This window comes from Myotis lucifugus, unplaced genomic scaffold (genome assembly GCF_000147115.1).
Source record: "Myotis lucifugus unplaced genomic scaffold, Myoluc2.0 scaffold_328, whole genome shotgun sequence".
In the NCBI taxonomy this organism is placed as follows: Eukaryota; Metazoa; Chordata; class Mammalia; order Chiroptera; family Vespertilionidae; genus Myotis; species Myotis lucifugus.
The window spans coordinates 141,639-160,305 of NW_005871376.1; the positions used below are offsets into that span (position 1 = coordinate 141,639).

At 49.8% G+C, this 18,667-nt stretch overlaps 1 protein-coding gene across 2 annotated transcripts in view; it reads right to left on the reverse strand.

Moving 5' to 3' along the window:
• The window catches only part of PHYHIP (phytanoyl-CoA 2-hydroxylase interacting protein), a 12,337-nt gene extending 2,812 nt beyond the window's left edge, over positions 1-9,525 (reverse strand). The window contains exons 1-5 of one of the 2 annotated variants that reach the window (XM_006100725.3): positions 9,266-9,517; positions 8,242-8,563; positions 4,585-4,778; positions 3,283-3,457; positions 946-1,063 (exon numbers count right to left, since the gene is read on the reverse strand). In XM_006100725.3, coding sequence (XP_006100787.1) covers positions 946-1,063; positions 3,283-3,457; positions 4,585-4,749 — 458 coding nt within the window. In that variant the 5' untranslated portion in view covers positions 4,750-4,778; positions 8,242-8,563; positions 9,266-9,517. Of the gene's footprint in view, positions 1-945; positions 1,064-3,282; positions 3,458-4,584; positions 4,779-8,241; positions 8,564-9,265 lie in introns of both variants that reach the window. The other variant, XM_023764312.1, reaches the window with a different exon arrangement.
• Between the last annotated feature and the right edge of the window lie 9,142 nt (positions 9,526-18,667).

The window sequence follows — 18,667 nt, forward strand, 5'->3', positions numbered from 1 at the left end:
TTTCTGATAGAGAAACCCAAACAAGGCCCAGTGCCCTACCCACTCACCTCACTGCCTCTCTTCTTTAGTGCAAACACCAGAGGCCTCCAGGCCCACAGCCCTGGGTAGGGGTCAGAGTGACACCATGATAAAGACAGACAATACTGGAGGTGGCTTGTCCTGGCCCAGCCTTAGGACATGGACTTGGAGCAGTGTCAGTAGTCATGGGGGGATGGGCAGCCGCTGGTCCAGCCTCACTCTTGCTTGGTCCTGGCTGTCCTAAGTGACTAGTGAATTGCTGGGCCTCTGGGTCTCAGGCTCCCCATGTGTCGGCTGAAGGTGTTAGATGACATCACGATTGGATCAAGAATTTTCAATGTGGAACCTCTCTCTTTTTCCCCAAAGGGAATTATACATAGGCAGGCCATAGGCAATAAAATTGACGCTGCTCAGGTTGAATGCTAGGTGTGAGGTCCACCTTGCAGTTCCTCAATGACCCCTCAGCACCACCCTCAGGGCTGCCTGAGACACACCCTGGAACCCCCAGGCTCCCCAGCAGACAGTGTGAAGAGCACAACCCTTCATACTCGGAACCCGCTCACACTCTGTGCCCCCCTCACCACCTCCCCTTCAGACCCAGGGCCTGAATTGGAGAGATACCTGCCTTTCACAGGACAGGAACTGCCTCAAAGGGGGATCCCACCTGGGTCATCACTCGCCCAGGCCTGTTTTCACAGGTGCCCCAGGCAGCTCTATCCTGAGTGCTCTCTGCTTTCCTGGAGCTCAATCCCAAGCCGCCAGCTCCTCCCCACCCCCCTAGACAGCCTGTGGTGGAAGGGCATGGCGACTCTGTGCAGAGGATCTGGCAGGTGACAAGGTTGGGGTCTCATCAAACAGCCTGGGCAGCTGAGGCAGAGCTGGGGGAGGGAGGAGGGGCCTGAGGGGGGCCTGCAGGGCTGCACGCACCTGGCATGCTGGAAGTACTCCTTGTGATGGTTGCGGTAGAAGACAGAGAAGCGCAGCATGCGGCCTGCGATCTGCTCCGCCTTCTCCTGCAGCTGCGCCAGGTGCTCCTTGGCATAATCTGCAAGAGTACAGATGGGTGAGCGGCCGCCAGGCAGGGTCACAGCCCCTCCCCCTCCCTCACCCACAATGTGAATGCCAACCCATCTCTGTGCTCAGAGCAGCAGGGGACACCAAACGTTCACAGCATCTTGGACCACGTGGGAATGGGCCAGCTGGAGGCTGTCTGTCCTCATCACCTCTGCACCCTCAGTGCCAGAGGCTCAGGACTCTCTGCTCAGACAAGGGCTGGCCGGTTATACAATACAGCCCCCGGGGCTGTCATCCCAGGCCGTCCTAGGCCTCCTGTGAAAGGACCAGCAGGCAGATGAAGGACTGAGAGGGGGAGGTTTTGAGGTCCTTTAGGGAGAGCCCTCGAACCCAGCAGGTCAGAGGCTACCCACACCACCCACGGGAAAGCGAGTTGTCATTACAGGGGAGACTCCTGGAGAGCCTGCCGAGACCTGAGGTGAGTGTTTAGGTGGACCAGGTCTGGGGCGAGGACTCTACTTCGTATCCCAGGAAAAGCAGAAAAGCATGGAAACCAGATAGTGTTTCCATGAGCCTGGCTTTTTGCTTGTTCATGCATGAAACTGGACCCTCCCCCGGGCCAGGCCCAGAGCCCAGAGCCCAGAGCCCAGAGGCCCCAGCAGAGTGCTGCTAGCCTCGACAGCGCCTTTGTGCAAATTAGAAAAGGTGCCCTTTCCTCCTTGCTGATGCAGCCCTGGCCAGGGTGCTGGGTTTGGCAAGAGGAATATGGACTGGACTGCCGCCACCCCTAGCTCCCCTGTTTGAATTAAATTCCCACCACACGTGGAGTTCTGGGGTAAACTAAGAGGCTTTCCCCACAGCGAGAGGGAGCACCTTCAGAGAGTGGGGTGTGCAGCTGAGCTAAGAAAAAGCACCACTCAAAAGAGAACAGCAGCTCAAGGACACAGCAAAGGGCACAGACCTTGGCAGAGGGTGGAGCCAGCCGCCTCGGAGGCCCAGGGCTAAAACTGTCCCCTGCCCCTTCCTTGTGACAGAGGGAGATCTGGGGCAGTTCTCACCATGGACACCAAAAGAATAGAATACTGCGGGGACAGAACCTGGGTCATCAGTGACCAAGTACACTTGAGCCTGGTTTTTTGCTTGTTCATGCTGGAATTTCCAAGCTAAGTTCTGCTATGAGAGTTTGTGGGACTGCTGAATAAGGATCATTTTCTCAGGCTAAGTGGAGGCTTAAGATGAGCAAAATGTGATTGCTCCACGAAGCATCCAGCGACCAATGATTGCTAAAACGCGGTCTAGCCACACAATGTGATATTATTCCACCTTAAGAAGGAAGGAAATTCTGACACATGCTACAACACAGATGAATCTTGAGGTCATGATGTTAAGTGAATAAGCCAGTCACAGAGGGACAAATACTACCCTCACAAGAGTGGTCAAATTTAGAGAGACAGAGAGTGGAATGGTGGTTGCCAGGGGCTGCAGTGAGGGGGGAGTGGGAGGTGTTGTTCCGTGGGTATAGAGTTCCAGTAGGGGAAGATGAAAAGTTTTGGAGATTAGTTACATACCAACATGAATGTACTTAATACCACTGAACTGTACACTTAAAATGGTTAAGATAGCAACTTTTATGTTATGTGTATTTTACCACAATTCAGAAAAACACGCTTGCCCCAAGCCAGAAAAGTGACTCCTTCCCTTTATAGAAATGACGTCATCACCATGATTAGTAGTGCTCACATCTGCCTCCTGCATTACAGGCTTTGGGGGTGGGGGTGGGGGCGGGGCAGGGGCAGGTCTCATTTACTTGTGTTTCCCTGAAGGCCTAAGCCTGGTGCTGGTGTACAGCAGGTGGTCACAGTATCTGCTATGTTAAGATGAAGCCCCTTTGCCCAGCCAGTGTGGCTTAATGGTTAAACATCAATCTCTGAACCAGGAGGTCACGGTTTGATTCCAGTCAGGGCACATGTCGGGTTTCGAGCCCAATCCCCAATAGGGGGCATGTAGGAGGCAGCCAATCAGTGATTCTCTGTCATCATTGACGTTTCTCTCTCTCCCTTTCCCTTCCTTTCTGAAATTAATATCTACATATAGAGATAGATAGATATATAGAGATAGAGGTATACCAGTAGATATAGACGTAGACATAGATATAGATACAGATATATAAAAGATTTTTTAAAAAGACGAAGCCCCCTCCTGACCATAACTAAACCGGATGCACAAAAGCACAGACCAGCAGGGCCTCACCTCCGGTGCAGAACTCGACTGTCTCGCTCCAGCCGGACACCAGGTACTCCCCGTCGCTCTGCTTCACTGCAGTCTGCACCGCCACGCTGTACTCTGTGCGGGGGCTCAGGAACCAGTGGCCTCTCACCGTCATGGGCAGGGGCACAGCCTTGGCCACAAGCTTTGTGGGGACATCCTGAGACATGGGGTGCAGACCGAGAGCCAAGAGTCAAATTGGGGGTCATGCCCAACCTTGGCGTTCCCTCAGACCTCCCCCTACCCCGTGCCTCCTGGAGAGGGCCAGAGTCTCAGTGATTCGATGGCCGGGTGTCCTGGCCACCAGGCTCCTGCAGGAGCAAGCAGTGGCCATTGGGAAGGCCACACCGACACTCCCCAGCCTCCACCATCCTTAACTGCCTGATGCCCCTTCTCTTGGGAACTAAGGAGAAAGGCCACTGGGGTGGAAGCCCACAAAGTTGAGGGCGGCCAGACCTCTGTTTTCGAGGGAGACTTCGAGAGCTCTGCACACTGCAGTGCCGTTTCCACGGCAACGGCCAATGCTGAGAAGCCAGGGAGGAAGGGAAAATATGCCTTATTCTTTTGGGAGGAGGTTAAGGGGGTGGTGTTGAACATTCACGTCACCGTGGCAACTGGCCTGCCAAAAGACACCCAGATCGGGGGAGCCAGTTCCAAAGAGAGAGGGTGAGTAACCCACATGATGCTGTCGTCGTGGGAACCAGCTTCTTCCCACCTCACTCTTCCCCTGCCTTTCCCCCAGCTTAGAAGATGGGAGCCTTCCTCCCACCCACCCCCACACCAGCTCTAACCCAGGAAAAGGACGCCCCAGCCAACAGGGGACTCTCTCACATGCATTTTCTAAACCCAGCAAACAGGCCAGAGGGCCGGGGCAGAGAGGATCACAGGGGCCTGAAGGACCCTGCAAAGGGCCCCACCCCTGCCCACAGCCCATGTTACCCACCCAGTCCACAAGGCACCCCCAGGTGTGATGTTGTGGCCCACCTGGGTTTTCCTGCCCTAATCACGATGCCGATAACGGTGTTCACCGTGTGCTGGGCCCTGAGCCAAACGGCACACAAACATTACCTCACAGATGCCTCTCACAAGCCTACAGGGGCTGCCATGATTATTATTCCCCTTTTGCCAGCAAAGGAACTCAGGCTCAGAGAGGTTAACTAACTTTACCAAGATCACACAGTAAGAAGAGCCTGGATTGGGATCAGGCCTCTCCAGCTCCCCACTGTCAGCTCCAGGCGTGCGTCATCCTGCCTCCCTTCAGAGCAGGCGTGAGGAAGACGTGCTCACCCGGTGCTTGAATTTGTTGGAGTTCTTATTCTCCTTCTTGTTGAGGTCGATGAAATAATGGGTGACCCTCTCCAGGTCACTGTTCTCCATGGCCCAGGAGATGCGGAAGGAGTCACAGGTGATGTTATTGACCTCGATGCTGTGGGGAGTGGACAGCAGCTCCATGCTCCCTTTTGGTTCGGCTCCTGTGGGGACTGAGGAGAGGAAGCATCAGCACCTCCCGCCCCACCATGCAGTTTTCGGGAATGTCTCCTCCAATATTCCTTTCGAGGCGGGACCTGGAGGAGCCGTTATTTGCACCTGCCCCATCGAATCGGATGCAAAGGTTGCACAGGGAAGATTGGAGGGTAGGACTGAAGGTGGGATGGGCGTCCCCCGGGCTCTTGGCTCTCCTAAGAGGGGTCTGCAGAGCAGACGGCACCTGACAGGTGGCAGAGGCAGTGGGAACGCCGAGAACGCCAGGCGGGACAGATTGTCAGCAGATGGAACCGAGGAGGGGGCCCTCAGCCAGCAGGCGTGAAAAGAGAAAGGGGTGGGGGTGGAGAGAACAGTGTGAGGCCCAGGAGAGACAGGAAGCACCCACCAAGGACATGGGTGTGAGGGTGCAGGCAGGAGGAGGACACTAGCAGCCAAGAGGCCAAGGGTGCAGGGCTCTGGGGGTCAGGACCCCTCCTCTGGGCGGGGGGGCACTCAGCAGGGGTCACCACCACACAGGGCTGGTAGTGCAAGTGCACGTGGACCCACTGGTGGCGGAGGGAGTACAAGCTACAGACCTTCCCCCACCCATAACTTTTCCACTATCGTTCTTTCCCCACTGCTGTATATTCTTTCCTCTGGCACTTGATTCTCTTAAGTAATTAGTTTTACTTTTGACGCCTGTGGCAGGCTAAGTGCTGCTAATTTCACCAACAGCATCTCATGTAAGCTCCCAATAGGTAGGTATTATTATTACACCCATTTTCCAGATGAGGTAGCTGAAGTTGGGAGTACTAAGATGCCAAAGGTCACACAGTTAGAAAATGCTTCAAACTCAGGTCTGTCTGACTCTGGAGCACTCTACCCTTTACCGTTACGTGGAATTTGTGTTCCCGTGTGTGTGTGTGTTTGTGACATGACATGTGTGGCGTGTATGTATGCACAGGTGCACATAATTTTACCAGTATTTAGTTTTCCTTCTCTGTCCTTTTCTTTCAAGCAATGGCATTTTCTCTCCCCACCCCACCCCCCTCCTCCCCCCTGCACTTCTTCCCCTGGCTGCTCTCCCAGGTGGGAAGGACCACCGCTCTCACTGTGCTTAGCTGGGAGGCGCTGACTCTGGCCCTGACTTTGGCCTGGCTCACTGGAGCCCTGTGAAGTGGGGTGGGGAGGGGAGAGGGAGGGAAGGGGCCGTCTCTGGGATAGGAGCCTGAGTGTAGGCTGGGCTTTCTCCTGGGACATCTGCTCAGTACCCAGTCGAGCTGATGCTTCCCGGTTCTTCCTCAAGCCCAGTCCCAGCACAGCTCAGATTTCTGGAGTGTCATCTCCTTTCTCCTCCTTCCCTCTTCTTCTCTTCACCCAGGCGCTAGGGTAAGGGTACCTTGTGCCTTCGAAAGCAGGTACTTCTATTTATAGCTTCCAGAAGATTCAACCCACACTTTCCTGTCAACGAAGCCTGCTCTGGAGCCTGGCACCTCTAAATTAACCTGTGGGCTGCCTGGGTGGCAGGCACAGGGTAAAGGATCTGGGTGATGGCCCTTACCTGTCCCAAGGTGTTCCCTGAGTCCTTGTTACATCTTAGCTTTCCACCCTAAAGTGTATGCCTGCCTGCTGTGTGGTTCAGCCAAATGCCAGTGGGCCTCGTGAATCTCATGGTAGATAAGCATGGGGGTGCTACCAGGCCCCCCACAAAATAAAACAGATCGGAATAGGGTGTCTGGAAACAACTAGACAAGAAACCAGTTTGTAATTCCTGGGGACAGTTGTGAAGCAGTGAGGAGATGCCATCCTCTGAGGTCCCAGTGAAGAGCTCCCCAGCAAGACAGGCATGTGCCCACACACACACACACACACACACACACTCACACATGCACCCACACACACCAACACAGACATATGCCCACCCCAGGGAGGGCCTCGGTGGCTGTCTCCCACCCACATGGGATGCAGTACACGTCTACCCGGTGGGGCACCTGCCGCTGCCTCAGTCCTCCTCAGTCTCCCAGAGACAGGACAGGGGCTTGGTGCTGAGGTGTCCAGGACGTGGGTCAGCCTTCCCCATCGACATTCTAGGAGAGCCGAGACTACTCCCACGCGAGACTGGGAGAGTGGCCATGAGTGACACTGGGAGATCAGGAAAGCCAGGGTGGGCCAAAGGTGGGCATGAACCCCAGTTCTCCAAGCCCAGATGACCGGGGAAGGGCAGGGTGTGAGAGGCAGGTTGAGACAACACCTGAGAAACACCCACACTCCTGTGTGAATCCACCCTGAGACAAGCATTCACACACCCACAGGCAGGCAGGCGAGCGCATTCGAGCACACACACACACACACACACACACACACATGCACTCACATACGGGAGCACCAAGTATGCCCACAGACAGGCTGCACACACCTCCTCAGACATTCTCACTCCCACCCACTCCCCTACGCACCCATGGACCTTCTGCCACTCTCCACATTCTAAGACTGCCCAGCAATTTCCCCTCCACTAGCTGTCACCTCCATACAGACCCTCACATGCTTAAGTCCACAGGCTCTCACACACACACATGTATGCACACCTTCTCACAAAGCCGTAATTTAGGGGGGGAACCATAGGCACCAACATGCATGCATGGCACTGACACAGGAGGCATGCAACCCATATGCCTGCTGGCACCCATGTATTTTTATTTGCACACACGTCAACCTCTGCCCATATTCTGGTATTCGCCCTCAAGTCTTCTCAAGGCTCAAAGACACAGACTTTGAAAATATGTTTGTCTCTGGCCACACTCTGACAAAGCCAAGCCTTCATATGCCAACAGGTTTGCCTACCTACGCAGCTCTGCCCACAGACAGGGGCTTCTGCCCACACTCTCCACCTACCTACCCCCTTCTGCTTCGAGTCGCACCTCCCACATAGAAAACCTCCGTCAACATGTACTCCCACACACATATCCACCCACAAATATACTGCTTCACACTGTCCCTACTGACATGTATTCACAGGCTACTCAGGTTAGTGATCCCCCCACACATGTGCTTCACGTGTACAAGAAACGTATGTTCCTAGACATGCCACACAGCAGTTAAAACCCACACACGAACATAAGTGCATGCAGACAGAACTATCTGCGCAGGCAAACCTCCAGTCTCCTCCCAAGCATGGTGCACACACTGCTATGATACCTTTTGCCCATGCTCATTCAGAAAAGCACCACCGGCCACCCCACTGTCCCTGCTGGCATCGCTGACTGCAGCAGAATGGTCACGGGGTGACTAACTGTGGTGCCCTGGGGACAGGATCCAGCTGTTAACCCCTTGGCCAAGGGCCTGGGGGAAAGGGGACAAGGTCGTTGGCCCTGGCAATCCAGGCGGGCACTGCAAGCAGTGGCAGGACCCTCGTGCCCCCAGCTCCTAGCCCCTGGCCACCCAGGTCCCTCTCGGGATTGACAGCAGAGGAAGGGCACTCACCTGGCTCCACCAGGCTCTGCAGAGGGAGACCTGGGAGGGAGGGAAGAGAGAGAGCTCTGTGTGGATGGGCTCCCCAGGCAGAGGGGCAGCGGGCTGGATGCCCGGGTCACAGGCAGCAGCGCTCGCCGGCTCCTCTTGCTCCTTTCACGGCGGCGAAGGAGGCTTCTTCCATGCCCCACAGGCAGTCCCTGCTGCTCCGCAGCGCGCTGCTGCCCCGGGAGAGGCGATGTTCCCAGCCGAGCGCAAGGAGAGGCAAAAGCAAAGCGATGTGGAGGAGAGAGAGGCAGAGAAGACGAGAAGGAACGGGAGAGCCAGACCCAATCTGGCTCCACCAATGGGATCAGTGGCTGCCCAGCGTCAGGTGACAATAAGCAAGCTCGGTCCCTGCTCTCCCGGGCTGGTGGGAGGGGGAAAGGGCAGAAGGTCTGGAAGGGAACAACGCAGATGTCTTCCGAGACAGCGGCGGTGGCTGCCCCCTTCCCCGTTTTCCCAGGACACGTGCCTTGGCAGAAGTCCCTCCAACACACCTCTCCTTGGAAATCTCTCAGTTGAATGCAGCCCCCAAACTTTAGGATGCTGGGAGAGGGTGGGGCTTAGCCCAAGGGCTTGGGAGCCTGAAGCAAAGATTCTGATTGGGGGAGGGGGTGGCTGTGAAGGGGCAGGATTCCGATGGGGTTTGGGAGCCCGTAAGTGTGTGGGGTGGGGTGCGGTGGGGAGGCAGCGGTGTCGGTCTTAGTCTGGTTTCTTTCCTCTGGGCCTTTGGCTAATCCATAGCTCCATTTTCTTACCAACGCTATCAAGAGCTATCTTACAGAAGCCCAAGAGAACCCTGGTGGTCTAGGGAAAGTCTGACTGCGTAAGCAGAGAGAGACAAGAGAGAGAAGTGTGGGGCTGTGAAGGGTGTGCAGAAGCAAGAAAGTGGGGATGGGAGGGACCCACAGAGCTTGGAGTGCTCGGATTCTAGCCAACTATCTGGGCTCCGAGGAGCCAAGCCCTGAGCACAGTGGCCAGAGAGAATACTTACTGTCTACTGATAAGGATCCGCAGAAAATGCAGACCCTGTGGATGCCGCTGTGAAGCACCCGCAAGGAAATTTGAACCAAGCAACCAGCAGTGAGTACGTGCAGTGTGGAGAAGCATGGCCTTTGCAGACAGACAGATACGGTTAAAATTCTTGCTCTATTTAATAGAGTCTATTACTTTCTAGCTGGGTGGCGCTGGACAAGTTACTCAACCTCTCAGAGCTGCAGTGTCTTCGTCTGTCAAATGCAATAATCACACAAGTTTATTGTCATCACTGAATGAGATAAATATGTGAATCACTCAGCTCTGGGCCTGGGACACAAGGAGTGCCCAGAGCTGTTATCACAGCCATATCAGTAAGTGTCTGCCTGCCGGGAGCCCACAGTCTTTTAGAGGAGGAAGATGGACATTTAGAGACACGATTAGGAAACAAGAAATAGACAACTAAATTGCAGGGTACAGGTAAGAATTCTGAGAAGGAGGAATCAGGACCAGCTCCAGGGCACAGGTGGGGCCAAGCCAAGTGGAGACTTGTGGAAGCAGGACCGTGGTGGGGGTGGGGAGGGCTTGGTGCAGGGACGGCAGTCAGGAGACAACAGACTGTGCGGGCAGGCCCTGGCGAGGACCTCTGAGAGCCCCAGGCGGCCTAAGCCCAGCATGAGGGACACGCACTGAGCGGGACTCAGGGGCTGCGGACATCAGCAGCAAAGGTTAGAGGAGGTGACAGTGGACAGAAAGTGAATAGTTCACTGAAAGCAGAGACCAGCAAAAGCCAATCCCACCCTAAATGGGTGTGGAGAACCCAAGCAAGTTTGGTCAGATCCCGAACCGCAGAATGCGGTGTGGTATGTCACAATGAGGCGGGATTCAGCACTCCCTTGGCCAAACCTAATCTGAGATGGTGAAACCCGAAAAGATGCAAAACAGAATCTCATGGTGATGGCCAGCACCAGACAGCTGGGCCACAGTCTGTCCCTACGACCAGCCTGAGGGGTGTGAGGAAAAGGTCAGGTTCTCTGCGCCTCAGTTTCCCCCTCTGTGAAAGGAAGGCCAGTCCCTGCACGTCTCTGCCTCCTACCTTGGCAGGATGGCATGTGGAGAGCTCATGAGATCATGTGTCCCGAGCAGTGAACAATGGCCCTCTGAAGGCGCTTTTGTAGAGCTGCGTGCTGGCGTCAGGTGAAGGCACAGCCCTCCCCAGGTTTCTGCCTCTTCTTGCCTCAGAGGGTGCTCAGCAGATCACATGAGGAAACACATGGTCGGAAGAAAGCATAGCGTGCCAAACACAACTCCCTCCACATGAAACCAAACCACTGCCAAGAGGCACTGCTGCGGCAGTTTTATCTGTAATAACCTTTTATTACACAAGTCGTACGTGATCGCTGGAGAAAGATGAGATTTAATTCTAGCAGTTAAGAGAAAATTAAAGTCGCTCGTGCCCTTACGATTCAGATACAGGCAAATGAGATATATACCTTATTAACAAAAATAGGAAGTAGAAATACTGATATATATAACCTGCTTTTCTCAGTTACCAGGACCTTTTCTGTTCATTGCAGTCTTTCTACAGTATTGTTTTCAGTTGCTGAATATGTTCTGTTGTTAGGTCATACATTCCTTTTTGTGATTAAGTTCTCTTGCTTTTTCTCCATTCTAAATAACATTGCAATGAACATACTTATAGGAAAATCTTGTCCTGTGCCTTAATTATATTTCCAGTAAAATATTAAATAATATGGACCATATTTGAATACTGATTTAAACAAACTGTTACCAAAAAACACCCTATGGGACAATTGGGAAATTTGAATACTAACTGGATATTTGACAATATTTAGGAATTATAGCTCTGATGATATTTTATGGTTATTGTTTTTAAAGAATATCTTCCAGATTATATCATATTATGATATGACAATTTATATTAAATATTATAATATTTTGGATGAATAGCATGGTAATCTGTGATTTGTTTAAAAATAATCCAGGAGAGAGTGGGGGGAGGAGGGATAGATGACACAAGATCGCCAGGAGTGGATAACTGTTGAAGCTGGTACTCTGAGATTTAATAAGCTATTCTCTCCATTTTTGTGCATGCTCGGAAGTTTCCATATTGAGTAATTTAGCTAAGCTATGGTGATGATAATAATGTTACAGAAAACCGGAGAAGAACCAAGCAACGCTTAGAGAAATGGAGTTACTTTTATTTTTATTATTATTACGCACGGGCCCAGAGGAAAATGTCTCTCCAATTCTGGGCCCCATCACACAGAAAGTTTCCTGTATTTATACCTTCTTACCCTCTTTGTCTCCCAAATATGGGGTTCTGTTCCGGTCCCCTTTGCAAGTTCTTAAAGAGCCCCTATGTGCTGGGGGCTTTGAGACCTCAACCAAAGGCTTGGCCTGGTGCCAGCACTGATAACTTCGTCTGGGGAAGGTTTAATGGCCTCTCTGAAATGGGAGTAGTCTTATTTTCCTTATTATTTAAGCCAGCAAGCATTACAGAAGCCAAAATGCAGGGTTAAAATTTCAAACAGCAGTTTTTATAGAAGATGGATGCTTCAATAACAAAAGCACTTATGAAGCACCAAGACACAACGCAAGGCATGCGATTCTCATAACCCTGAGAGGTGGAACCATCCACCGTGCTTTAAAAAGACTGATGGTAGGAAATGAGACTCAGTCCATAAGAAGTAAAATTAGATTTAAATTCAGGTGTGAGCACAAAGGCTGGTTCTTCGTGGTAGAAGGGCACAGAGCAAACATAGAGTCTGACGTCATAGAGATGAGGCTGTACGTGAAAAAACAAAACAAAACCCACAGTCTCACTATTGCTTATGCACTTTATAGACTCAAAATGTGTATGTGTATTCCCTCCGGGTTGACCTAAATGTGGCGAACTCCTGGGCCAAGGAATGCACGCACATCCAGACTGCCCAGAAAAACCACCTTGCTCATTTGCATGTGTTGACAGTGACAGGAGTGGGCAATGACTGTTTATAAGAACTGTGTGAGTTTCTCAGTGCTTATTTACTTTATCTTTTTGAAATTCTGTTTAGACCTGCTACAACCCTCAGCAGCCACCTATTTTGATCTTTCTACAGAGCATTAGAGTAATTCTAAAAACTAGATACATTTCTGAGTATTCACTCAACTAAAGAATATAACACTTTTTTTTTAGCTTTCTGAAAACGGAAATATTTAACGATTTTAAGACATGGAAAGATGCTGAATTATACTTAAGGCCTCTCATAAACTATAGAGAAATGAAATGTTGAAAGGGCAAAAGAAAGTTGAAGGGAAGAAGATGAAGAACAATGAAAAAGAATCGCAGGTGAAATGAAAGAAGGATTAACATGATAGGACCATGGTACTGGGATAGTCACTACGTTATACCCAAGGTGGAATAGCATGACAGAGGACCCATGGAATACCACTGGGCCCTGCGTGGCAGGATGCCAGGGACAAGACACACATACTGAAGACACACACTGCTGCCATGTTGGAAAGGCTCTCCCAGCCCCTCACTCAGTATGTGCCACACTTATTCTCTTCACAGAGTTGCATACAGAAGAACCTATAGAGAAGACATATGAAGACACAACACAAAGATGGCTTGTACATCAATGGTGCCAACATTAAATTGCTGATGCAATCCACTTGGAAACAAGCCACCCTTCTTTTTCTAATGTACGTCCACATTGTGACTCAGTCTCACGACAAACTGGAATTCATTCATTCATTCAACAAAAATGTACTGGGTGTTTCCTATGTATCAGGTACTGTTTCAGACAATGCGGACACTGTAGTGGGAGGAGAGAAAAAATCCATGCTCTTTGGGGCTTACTTTCTGGGAAGAGCAAGAAAGATATAAACAAACTCTATTAGACAATAAGTGCTACAGAGAAAAATAAGTCAGTGAATAGGGATAGGGAATGTCCTGGGGGAGTGGGAGGATACAATTTTAAATAGAGTCATGAGAGAAGGTCTCCTTGAGAAAGTAACTTTGGGATTAAAACAAAACAAAACAAAACAAAACAAAAACCCTGACTGGAGGGAGGGAGGGAGGAGGGAGGGCGGGCTCCATGGAGAATTATGTGGGGGAAGAGCTCTCCAGGCAGCAGGTACAGAGGCCCTGAAGCAGGAGCATGTCAGATTGTTCCAGAAATAGAAAGAGGACCAGTGTGGCTGGAGCAGCGTGAGTGAGGGAAGCATGGTAGGAGCTGAGGACAGAAAGGAGGTGAGTGGACAGACAGATGAGGCAGAGCTGCATAGGCCAATCCAAAGTCTCTGGTTTTTACTCTGAAAGGGGAACCCCCTGGGAAGTTTAGAGCAGAGAATTGACCTGGTGTGAAATATGTTGGGACTACACTGAGGCTGGCACAGGTGGAAGCAGGGAGGCTAGTTAGAAGGCTGTTACAATAATCAATAATCACAGCAAAAAAAAAAAAAAAAAAAAAGAGGTAGCTTACACCAAGATGGGATGTCAGTGAAGGTGGGGAGAAGTGGTAAGATTCTGGATATATATATGGAAGAGCCAACACATCAGCTGTATTGCATGAGAGAAAGAGAGAGTCAAGAATACCTACAAGACTTTTTACTTGAACTACTAGAGGAATGAGCTGCCATGTACTGCGATGGGGAAGCCTTGAGTAGTTCAAGGAGGAAAATCAAAAGTTTGGATGAGGACAGACATCAACTGGAGGTGTGGGATGGGCAGAGATACACATCTGGAGTTCTGAGAGGTCCGGATTGAGATAAGCACAAGGTTTGAAGCCGAGAAACTGGACCAAGGGAGTTAAGTATAGAGAAAAAAGGGAAGAGTTCTGAGGACTGAGTCCTAGAGCTCTTCAATATGTAGAGCTCAAGAAGATGAAGAAGAACCTGAAAATAAATGGCTTGCAAAATGATGGCAACAAATTAGGACAAATTACTCATAAAGAACATGTTATAGCTTGAACTTGGACAGCATCCTCATACCACACATTGCTCTTACTCTACTGATACATATTCAAAACAATTCTTTATTCATTTAGTATTTGCAACGCCCATCAAGAATTCACGGGAACAGACCCTGGCTGGTGTGGCTCAGTTGGTTGGAGCGTCTTTCTGTACACTGAAGGGTCTCGGGTTTGATTCCTGGTTAGGGCACATGCCTATGTTTTGGGCTTGATCCCTGGCCCCAGCGTTTGCCACTTATACCCAGAAAACTGTATTTGTTCTTAAGAGTTTATTAGTTTCATTAAGTAATCAGAAAAGAATTAGATTGTCTTTACTATGAAATATCCTACATAATAAAAGGCTACTATGCAAATCGACCGAACAGCAGAACGACCGGTCGCTATGATGTGTACTGACCACCAGAGGGCAGATGCTCAAGGCAGGAGCTGCCCCCTGGTGGTCAGTGCATTCCCATAGGCCGGGGGAGCACTGCTGAGACAGATGCCAGACTCATGGCTGGCGAGCACAGTGGTGATGGCGGGAGCCTCTCCCACCTCTGCAGCAATGCTAAGAATGTCCGACTGATGGCTTAGGCCCGGTGAGAGGGCACAGGCCGGGCTGAGGGACACCCCCCGCCCCCCCGGAATGCACAAATTTCAGGCCTCTAGTATAAAAATAAAATGCAATAAATGTTATTTAAAAAAATTAAAATCTGTAAGAATCACAGATGTGATTACACAGGGTTCAGTTAGTAATGACTAACAAGTTTCTTTTGAGGCTAGATCAGCCGTGGGCAAACTACGGCCCGCGGGCCGGATCCGGCCCGTTTGAAATGAATAAAACTAAAAAAAAAAAAAGACCGTACCCTTTTATGTAATGATGTTTACTTTGAATTTATATTAGTTCACACAAACACTCCATCCATGCTTTTGTTCCGGCCCTCCAGTCCAGTTTAAGAACCCATTGTGGCCCTCGAGTCAAAAAGTTTGCCCACCCCTGGGCTAGATAAAAGAATGAATGCTCTTTGGGAGAAAATGAAGAGGGAGGTGTTGGAACAAGTAAAAAAAAGAATGGTGCTGAAAGTATATCCTATATAATATAAATAAAAGCCTTAATATTGTCCCCTCAGGTGGTCGGTGGTCATTCCAACTGGGAATTCCGACTGGGAGACCGGGGAGGTTAGGCCGCCTTGCTATTAACATGCGGCAAGCTTGGGACATGGGGTGGGCATTTGCCCAAACCCCTGGCAGCAGGGCAACCAGTGAAGGTGCTTCTTGCCCCTAATGGGGCCCCTGATGAGACCGGGGCCCGCCCGCAAGATGGTGGAGCAGGTGAGTGGGCAGCACCAGGCCAAGGCAGGTGCGAGCTGGGGCCCAATCGCCCCGCCGATTGCCCCACAGACTGCGGCCAGTGGCAGTGGCAGCGGAGGGAGTAGAGGGGGTGGGGGGGAGGGGGGAGGGGGGCGGGGCTGCTGCTCAGCTCCCAGGCGCTGAGGGAGCTGGGTGGGGGGCCCAGCCCCAATCGATCCCCCTACAGACAGGATGGTGGAGCAGGTGAGGGGGCGACGCCAGGCTAAGGCAGGGTGCCAGATGAGGCTGCGGGTTTGCGAGGCTGGGGGCGCAAGCTGGGGCCTGATCTCTGCAGGCCACCCCGAAAAATCCCACCCGTGCATGAATTCGTGTACCGGGCCTCTAGTTAGTCTAATAAGAGGAAAGATTGAAGAATCTTCTTTTTAAAATTTATTTTTAAAAAGAGAGAAGAAGGGAGGGGAGAGAGAAGAAGGGAGGGGGGAGAGAGAGAGAGAGAGAGAGAGAGACAGAGAAACATTGTTTTGTTGTTCCACTTATTTATGCATTCATTGGTTGATTATTGTATGTGCCTTGACCGGGGATTGAACCTGAAATCTTGGCATATGGGGACCACACTGACCACTTGAGCTACCTGGCCAGGGCTGAAGAATCTTCTTAAAGGGAAATTATAATAATAATTATAACCCTGCCGAAACCGGTTTGGCTCAGTGGATAGAGCGTCGGCCTGCGGACTGAAGGGTCCCAGGTTCGATTCCGGTCAAGGGCATGTACCTGGGTTGCGGGCACATCCCCAGTGGGAGATGTGCAGGAGGCAGCTGATCAATGTTTCTCTCTCATCGATGTTTCTAACTCTCTATCTCTCTCCCTTCCTCTCTGTAAAAAATCAATAAAATATATAAAAAAAAAATAATTATAACCCTAATGTTAAAGGTGGAAGACTTAATTTAAGTTTTCACTCCTCTTGTCCTTTTTGGGTGAAAAATGCTAGGAAAACCCAAGAAGCATTTGAGGAAGGAAATTGGTTAGATTATGGTACCAGATAACAATGTAGAGTACTATTTAGCCACTAAAAGTCATAATTTAGAAGCATATTTAATAACTCAGAAAATGTTTATAGTATATTGTTAAAAGAAAAGAGATTGCAGAACTATATGCAAAATACCTCAATTTTTAAAAATCTATATCCATTGAAAAACAACTTCAAGTAATAGAATAATTGATGGTATAATAATAAGTGATTTTCATTTTCTTCTGGGTGCTTTTTAAAAATTCCCAAATTTTCTACAATGAATAAGTATGTTTGTAAGAAAACAAAATCAGGGAGCTGCTAAAAGGTTGGTGGACCTCAAAGCCCAGCAAATGAAATCAAAGCAATTTCATCTAGTGCTCCCGTCAGAAGCTAAGGCCACTGCAGCGAAGTTCTGCAGGGGACAGGAAGGGCTTTTCTTTGGTTAGGTTTGGTAATCACAAAACCAGTAAGAAGCGAAGAAGTTGAAAAAAGTCTGGTTAGAAACCACAAAATATTAATATATTATTAAATTGTCAAAAATTTTAAGAGCACTACTCAAAAGGATGTGGGAAAATATCATATATATTCTTATATACTATATACATACACATTTTTAGTGGTGATGCATAATAGCACAACCCTTTTTTAAAGCAATTTAGCAATATGGATGAAGAAATATAAAACATGCATGTTCAAAATGATACAGCCACTGAGAAAACAGTTTGGCAGTTTCTTAGAAAACTAAGCATACAACTACCATTTGACCCAACAATTGCTCTCTTGAGCATTAATCTCAGAGAAATAAAAACTTATGTGTACACAAAAACCTGTACATGTGTGTTCATAGCAGCTTTATTCATAATAGCCCACATGTCCTTCAAAGTGCAGTTAAACCAACCATGGGTACTCATCAATAAAAGGAACAAATTAATGATAAACACAACTTGGATAATCTCCAGGGAATTATGCTCAGTAAAAAAAAAAGTCACATAATGTATGATTCCATTTTTGAATGATTTCCACTTTTGAAATAATACAAGTATAAAAATAGAGAACAGATTAGTGGTTGCCGGGGTGGGTGGGAGTGAGGAAGGTGTGGCTATAAAAGGGCAACAGGAGGGGTCCTTATGGTGATGGAAGTGTCTTGTATTTTGACTGTATCAGTGTTACTTTCCTTTTAAATCCTCATCCAAGGATATTTTTATTGATGAGAGATTGATGAGAGAGAGAGAGAGAGAGAGAGAGAGAGAGAGAGAAACATGGATTGGTTGCCTCCTATATACCCCTGTGGGGATGGAACCCACAACCTTTTTGGATATGTGCCCTGACCAGGAATAGAAAAGGGTGCTTGAGATATCTGCATTATTTATTACAACTGCACGTGTGTCTACAATGATCTCTACATTAAAAAAAAAAATTACTGAAGAAAAAAAGTACATCATTTGGCCAGTTATCACCAGTCTAGAAATGTCATCCTAGGGATATAATCCAAAAGAAGAAAAAACGTTAAACGCACCAGATGTTCACTACAGCGTGTTTACAACAGGGACCTAAGTGTCCCAACAGGAAAACAGGCAAATCATGACATAGCCACCTGAGAATGACTTCTGATAGAGCAACAAAGAAATGTTTGAAAAGGGAGGATTCAAAACTGTAGCGCAATAGGACAGCTGTGTGGAGTCAGGGACACGCTGCAAAGGTTTAATAGTATTCCATGGGGGATGTTTTTCCTTGCCTCACTTTGCCTAATGTTTCATGGTTTTTGCATGGTGGGGGTGGGGGAAATAACAGTAAAGGATATTCTTCATGTTAAATTACAAATGCCGAGTCACAGTAAGAGTCCTTTAAATCCGTCCCTTCCAGTAGCGCAAACTTGGATTTTCGGGCTCCAGGCTTGGACCCGGGGCCCCCACCCAGGTCTCGGAGGGTCTGCGCAGCGGCTCGAGCGTGCACCGCAGCCTCACGCTGGACCCCCCGGGAATCCGGGGAAAGGACTCCCAGCGAGGGCGACGCCGCTGCCCGGGGAGCAGTGACCCTGCCAAGGTCACCACCGAGCCCGCAGCCGGCCAGGGCTCCCCGACTGTGAGTCCGGGTCCCCGTCTCTGCCCGCGCCCCTCTCCCATCGAGCGCGAACCCAGTGCCC